The following is a 7,038-nucleotide window of genomic DNA, read 5'->3' as shown; positions in this document are numbered from 1 at the left end:
ACTCCATTTTTGAGGTGGAAAGAACTTTGCCAAGAAGGCATTGACTAGCTTTTTCCAAGAGTCCAGGCTATCTTTAGGTTGAGAGTCCAACCATATTCTAGCTCTGTCTCTTACAGCAAAAGGGAATAGCAGCAGTCTGTAGACCTCAGGGTCAACCCCATTAGTCTTGACTGTGTCACAGATTTGCAAGAATTCAGCTAAAAACTGATGAGGATCTTCTATTGGAAGTCCATGGAACTTGCAATTCTGTTGCATTAGAGAAACTAATTGAGGCTTAAGCTCAAAGTTGTTTGCTCCAATGGCAGGGATAGAGATGCTTCTCCCATAGAAGTCGGGAGTAGGTGCAGTAAAGTCACCCAGCACCTTCCTTGCATTGTTGGCATTGTTGTTGTTTTCGGCTGCCATGTGTTCTTCTTCCTTGAAGAATTCGGTCAGGTCCTCTAAAGAGGGTTGTGTTTTGGCTTCTCTTAGCTTTCTCTTCAAGGTCCTTTCAGGTTCAGGGTCAGCTTCAACAAGAATGCCTTTGTCTCTGCTCCTGCTCATATGAAAGAGAAGAGAACAAGAAGATGTGGAATCTTCTATGTCACAGTATAGAGATTCCTTGAGATGTCAGAGGAAAAGAAAAATAGAAGAAAGAAGGCAGAAGAATTCGAACTTGATGAGATAAAGTTCGAATTGTGCATTAAGAAGGAGTAGTACTCCATAAATAGAAGGATGTGAGGAGGAGGGAAGAGAATTTTCAAAAATTAATTAGAAAGATGTCAAAAAATATTTTAAAATTTGATTGATAATTTTCGAAAATTGAAAGTGGAAAAGAAATCAAGTGATTTTTGAAAAAGATTTTGAAATTAGAAGTTAAAAAGATTTGATTGAAAACTATTTTGAAAAAGATGTGGTTGAGAAGATATGATTGGTTTTAAAAAATGTGATTGAGAAGATATGATTTGAAAACAATTTAAAAAAGATATGTTTTGAAAACAATTTTAAAAGATTTGATTTTGAAAATTAGTGACTTGCCTAACGAGAAAAGATATGATTCAAACATTAAACCTTTCTCAACAGAAAAGGCAACAAATTTGAGATGTTCAATCAAATCATTAATTGTTAGTAAGTATCTTTGAAAAAGGAAAGAAATTGATTTTGAAAACATTTGATTGAAAAGATATGATTTGAAAAAGATTTGATTTTGAAAAACTTTGAAAACTTGAAAAAAAATTGATTTTGAAAACAAAATCTTCCCCCTAGCACCATCCTGGCGTTAAACGTCCAGAATGGTATACATTCTGGCGTTTAACGCCCAAAATGCAGCCTTTTTGGGCGTTAAACGCCCAACCAGGTACCCTGGCTGGCGTTTAAACGCCAGTCTGTCTTCTTCACTGGGCATTTTTGAATGCTCAGCTTTTTCTGTTTAATTCCTCTGCAGCATGTTCTGAATCTTCAATTCTTTGTATTATTGACTTGAAAAGACACAAATTAAAAATATTTTTGGATTTTTAATAATCAAAATGCAACAAGAATCAAATAACAATGCATGCAAGACACCAAAGTTAGCAGTTTGTATACTACTAACACTATATGAGACACATAAACACTCAAGCCAAAAGAATTCAAAGATCAGAGTAAGAAATCATCAAGAATTACTTGAAGATCCTTAAGACACATGAATGAATGCATGCTATTGACACCAAACTTAAGATGAGACACTAAACTTAAGCAAGAAACATCAAATATTTTTTTGTTTTTTATGATTTTGTGAATTTTTTTTGTGTTTTTCGAAAATTAAGTGGAAAAAGATGTCAAAATTCTTAATGAGAATTCCAGGAATCAGTGCAATGCTAGTCTAAGACTCCGGTCCAGGAATTAGACATGGCTTCACAGCCAGCCAAGCTTTCAAAGAAAGCTTCGGTCCAAAACACTAGACATGGCCAAAGGCCAGCCAAGCCTTAGCAGATCACTGCTCCAAAAGCAAGATTGATAAAAATCATCAAGCTCTTGTGATGATAAGTTGAATCCTCGGTCCAATGAAATTAGACATGGCTTCTCAGCCAGCCAGATTTCAACAAATCATCATGAAACTCTAGGATTCACCTTCAAGAATTTCGAAAAAAAAAATACCTAATCTAAGCAACAAGATGAACCGTCAGTTGTCCAAACTGAACAATCCCCGGCAACGGCGCCAAAAACTTGGTGCTTGTTGCCGGATCAGAAATTTGGCACTGATGTTACCGGACAAAGAGCTTGCTCAAAACTTGAACAATCCCCGGCAACGGCGCCAAAAACTTGGTGCGCGAAATTGTGAACAATACTTTTCACAACTCTCATAATCCCCGGTTATGAACTCCAAAAACTTGGTAGTTCAATTCCATGGCATTACACAACTTCGCACAACTAACCAGCAAGTGCACTGGGTCGTCCAAGTAATACCTTACGTGAGTAAGGGTCGATCCCACGGAGATTGTTAGTATTGAAGCAAGCTATGGTCATCTTGCAAATCTTAGTCAGGCAGACTCAGATGTATATGGTGATGAACGAAAATAACATAAAAGATAAAGATAGAGATACTTATGTAATTCATTGGTAGGAACTTCAGATAAGCGCATAAAGATGCCTTCCCTTCCGTCTCTCTGCTTTCTTACTGTCTTCATCCAATCCTTCTTCTTCCTTTCCATGGCAAGCTCGTGTTGGGTTTCACCGTTGTCAATGGCTACCTCCCATCCTCTCAGTGAAAGCGATTGCATATGTCCTGTCACGGCATAGCGGAATTCAGCTGTCGGTTCTCGGTCAGGCCGGAATAATATCCATTGATACTTTTGCGTCTGTCACTAACGCCCCGCCTGCTAGGAGTTTGAAGCACGTCACAGTCATTCAGTCATTGAATCCTACTCAGAATACCACAGACAAGGTTAGACCTTCCGGATTCTCTTGAATGCTGCCATCAGTTCTCGCCTATACCACGAAAACTCTGATCTCACGGAATGGTTGGCTCGTTTGTCAGGCGAGCACTCGGTTGTCAGGCGGCGATCAACCATGCATCGTGCAATCAGGAATCCAAGAGATATTCACTAGAGCCTTGGTTGCTTGTAGAACAAGAGTGGTTGTCAGTCACCTTGCTCATAAGTGAGAATGATGATGAGTGTCACGGATCATCACATTCATCAAGTTGAAGAACAAGTGATATCTTAGAACAAGAACAAGCGGAATTGAATGGAAGAACAATAGTAATTGCATTAATACTCGAGGCACAGCAGAGCTCCACACCTTAATCTATGGTGTGTAGAAACTCCACCGTTGAAAATACATAAGCATAAGGTCTAGGCATGGCCGAATGGCCAGCCTCCCAATGATCTAAGATAGCATAAAACGAAGATAGCTACCAAAGTCCTCTAATACAATAGTAAAAGGTCCTACTTATAGATAACTAGTAGCCTAAGGTGTACAAAGATGAGTAAATGACATAAAAATCCACTTCCGGGCCCACTTGGTGTGTGCTTGGGCTGAGCAATGAAGCATTTTCGTGTAGAGACTCTTCTTGGAGTTAAACGCCAGCTTTTATGCCAGTTTGGGCGTTTAACTCCCATTTAGGTGCCAGTTCCGGCGTTTAACGCTGGAATTTCTTGAGGTGACTTTGAACGCCGGTTTGGGCCATCAAATCTTGGGCAAAGTATGGACTATCATATATTGCTGGAAAGCCCAGGATGTCTACTTTCCAACGCCGTTGAGAGCGCGCCAATTGGGCTTCTGTAGCTCCAGAAAATCCACTTCGAGTGCAGGGAGGTCAGAATCCAACAGCATCTGCAGTCCTTTTTCAGTCTTTGAATCAGATTTTTGCTCAGGTCCCTCAATTTCAGCCAGAAAATACCTGAAATCACAGAAAAATACACAAACTCATAGTAAAGTCCAGAAAAGTGAATTTTAACTAAAAACTAATAAAAATATACTAAAATCTCAACTAAAACTACCAAAAATATACTAAAAACAATGCCAAAAAGTGTATAAATTATCCGCTCATCATGGATGGCTTGAGTTAGTTGGGAGTATTGCTCTTGTTGTTGCTCCATGTGTTGTTTCTGCCACTCTTCTTGTTGTTCCATCTATTTGTACTGAATATGAAGTATTTGCTCTTGTCCCTCCATATGTCTCATTCCCAAATCTTCAATGGCTCTTAGAAGGTGAGTCATATTTAAGTTGGTTGGATCATGATGCTTTTCTTGTTGATATTCTTCCTGGTGATATTCTTCTTGATGATTTCCTTCCTTGGCTTTTTGCTTTCCTATATGTGGCCTTCTTAGTTGCTGAGCGGGTGTGGTATACACCAATCGCTCGACTATCATTAATTTCCCAGGGTTCACCCAGTCCGGTTTGCTATCTTCAAATACTACCTTGGCCTTTATGCACAATCTGAAAATGGTATTGGGGTACCAAAGTCTGGCACCTGATTCAAGCTTCTCGGCTGACTCTTGAATTCCTTCGGCTATAAGTTCATGCACGTTGATTTCTCCACCTTGTACTAGGCAATGTACCATAGTTGCCCGATTAATATTCACCTCTGAATTATTTGCAGCTGGGAGAATAGATCTCCTTACAAGTTCAAACCAGCCTTTGGCTTCTGGGCTAAGGTCTCCCCTCTTGATGAACCTGGGTTTCCCATCTTTATACCTCTCCCAGTCAGCTGCTATAACACAAATGTCACCCACGATCTCAGTGAGCTCGTCATTGTCTTGGCTTTTATTTATCCTTGTATGATAACTGGGCTCATCAAAGTGTGGTGCTTTCAGGTGAAGAGTTCTCATTATAGCACTTGGGCCGAAGTCCACTTCCTTTCCTCTTACATAGCTCTTGAAGGTTGGGTCCTTGATTTTGTCTTCTCTTACCACATTTGCATAAAATTCCTTGATGAGGTTTGCATTGATCTTCCCTTCTGGATTAGTGAGCAATTCCCACCCTCTTTCTTCTATCTTCTTCGGAATCTGTGGGTATTCGTTTTCATTGATTTGGAAGGTTAACTCGGGCAGTATCTTTTTGAGTTTTATCCACTCAAATTCTCGTTCATGGAAGGTAGTTTTGAACCTCTTTTCATCATAAGGAGTGTTCTCCATTGGTTCCTTCCTCTTCTGCCTCTTGGAGCTTGATAACGTCATGGATTTGCATTGCTGTTTTGAGGTGTTTTAAGGATACGGATAGATGAAGAGTGGGTTAGCTAGGACAATTCATGATGAAGGATTTTAGTGCGCCAAAAGTGTAGAGTGTGGAAAGTGGGGATTTGAATGTGAGGAGTGAGGCTGCACCAAAGTTCTTTTATATAGGGAGATTATGAGAGAATGGAAGGTGTGGATTGCAAGAATGGTTGCTTGATGGACGGTTGGGGTTGTCTATGAAGGAAGGACAAGGATCATCACTTAATGAGAGTGAAGGGTTCGGTCTTCAAAGGGTCTTCATTCTTTAATGTTGCATGGCAACATTTCCCCATGCGTTCCTTCTTGAGACAAGTGTGTAGTTCTCTTCATGAAATGGTTGAACCTCCCTCATTTAATTGTCCAATCAATCCCCATCAATGCTCCTTTTCGTTTTCCTATAAAGACAAAATAAGAAAGGTGAGAAAAGACATTAAAATGACAACATGAACTTTACGGCTAGAATTAAAAAAAATAATAAGAAAAGATTAAATTGTTTATTCATGAATTCCAACTAACTAACTAACTATTCGTGGGTCCTTGTATGCATATTGGTGGCACCATGGGGTGACACCAAACTTAGTTTGGAGCACTGTGATGAAAAGTTCTGTTCAAAGCTTCCAAGACTAGCCTACTCTTAGTTGCATACATGCTTTCTTGGCATGCTTTGAATACCAAACTTGTTCTTCACTGTATACTGCACAATAAGGATTCCACCAAGAGTTTGTTAAGTTTGGGTTTGAATTCATAAATATTGACTTATTTACTATCTTCTAAAAGCATATAAAACATGGGTTGCCTCCCATGAAGCGCTTCTTTAGCGTCACTAGCTTGACGTTTCTCCCCCAATCAGGGTGGTTGGCTAATGCTTGAAGTCCTCCCCTCTTGCTGTGGACTTGTATCCATTGGTTGTATCAATGATCTCTACATGTTCCAGGGAGAGAACTCTGTTGATCGTGAAGACTTTAGGTAACTGAGATGGTACAGTAGGGAGATTAGGGGGGATATCTGGAAAGTAAGCTGAGATCACTCTATCTCCTGGAGAGAAGTCTTCCGTAGGGATCTTTTTGTTCCTCCACTTCCTTGGTACCTTCTTATTTGTTTCTTTTGATGTCTCCTTGCTCTTGGTTACCTCTTTTTCTAAAGGAGTTATGATGTTGTCTTCACATGCCTCTTGAGGTTTAGGTTCCTCCAACTTTTCCTTGAGCTGTGGCAGTGGCTGTTTCCCTTGTTTATTAACCAAAGGGGTCTCCAGATAGGTTGGGTGTGCTTCTGTGCTTGCTTCCTCCTTTAGCATCTCATCATGGTCTTTACTTGGTTCCTTGTGTTTTTGGTCTACTTCTTGTGAGAGTTTGAAGACATTAAAGCTGAGCCGTTCATCATGGATCCTCAATATTAGCTCCCCTTTTTCCACATCTCTGAGTGCTCTGGCCATAGCTAGGAAGGGTCTTCCCAATATGATTAGGTGAATGTGACTCTCTTCCATGTCCAGGATGACAAAGTCTGTTGGAAGAAAGTATTTCCCAACCTTTAGTAGCACATTTTTCACCACTCCTATTACTTGCTTTTGAGTCTTGTCAGCCAGTCTGATGACCACATCTGTGGGCATTATCTCATTGATCTGCAGCCTCTTCGCCAGGGATAGGGGCAGTAAGTTGATGCTTGCCCCTAAATCACAGAGTGCTTTATCAGACATTGTTTCTCCTATGGCACAAGTGATGTGAAAACTCCCTGGGTCTCTTCCTTTTGCAGGCAATTCAGGTTGAATAAGGGCACTACATTCCTTGTTTAACACTATAGTTTGGCCTCCTTTGAGTGAGCTTTTCCTGGGAAGAAGTTCCTTCATGTACTTGATGAATGCAGGCAT

At 40.2% G+C, this 7,038-nt stretch overlaps 1 protein-coding gene across 1 annotated transcript; it reads right to left on the bottom strand.

Annotated features, from left to right (window-relative positions):
- Positions 1-6,033: 6,033 nt before the first annotated feature.
- Positions 6,034-7,038, bottom strand: LOC130945612 (uncharacterized). The gene has a single exon (XM_057874319.1). It carries the CDS (start codon positions 7,036-7,038, stop codon positions 6,034-6,036), a length of 1,005 nt encoding a protein of 334 aa, XP_057730302.1.

Source organism: Arachis stenosperma, chromosome 8 (genome assembly GCF_014773155.1).
Source record: "Arachis stenosperma cultivar V10309 chromosome 8, arast.V10309.gnm1.PFL2, whole genome shotgun sequence".
Lineage (NCBI taxonomy): Eukaryota > Viridiplantae > Streptophyta > Magnoliopsida > Fabales > Fabaceae > Arachis > Arachis stenosperma.
This window is presented reverse-complemented; position numbering and strand designations above follow the sequence as displayed.

Bases quoted from the DNA above. Each gene is read 5' to 3' on its own strand.
- LOC130945612 (XM_057874319.1), bottom strand. From the start codon at position 7,038: ATGCCTGCATTCATCAAGTACATGAAGGAACTTCTTCCCAGGAAAAGC.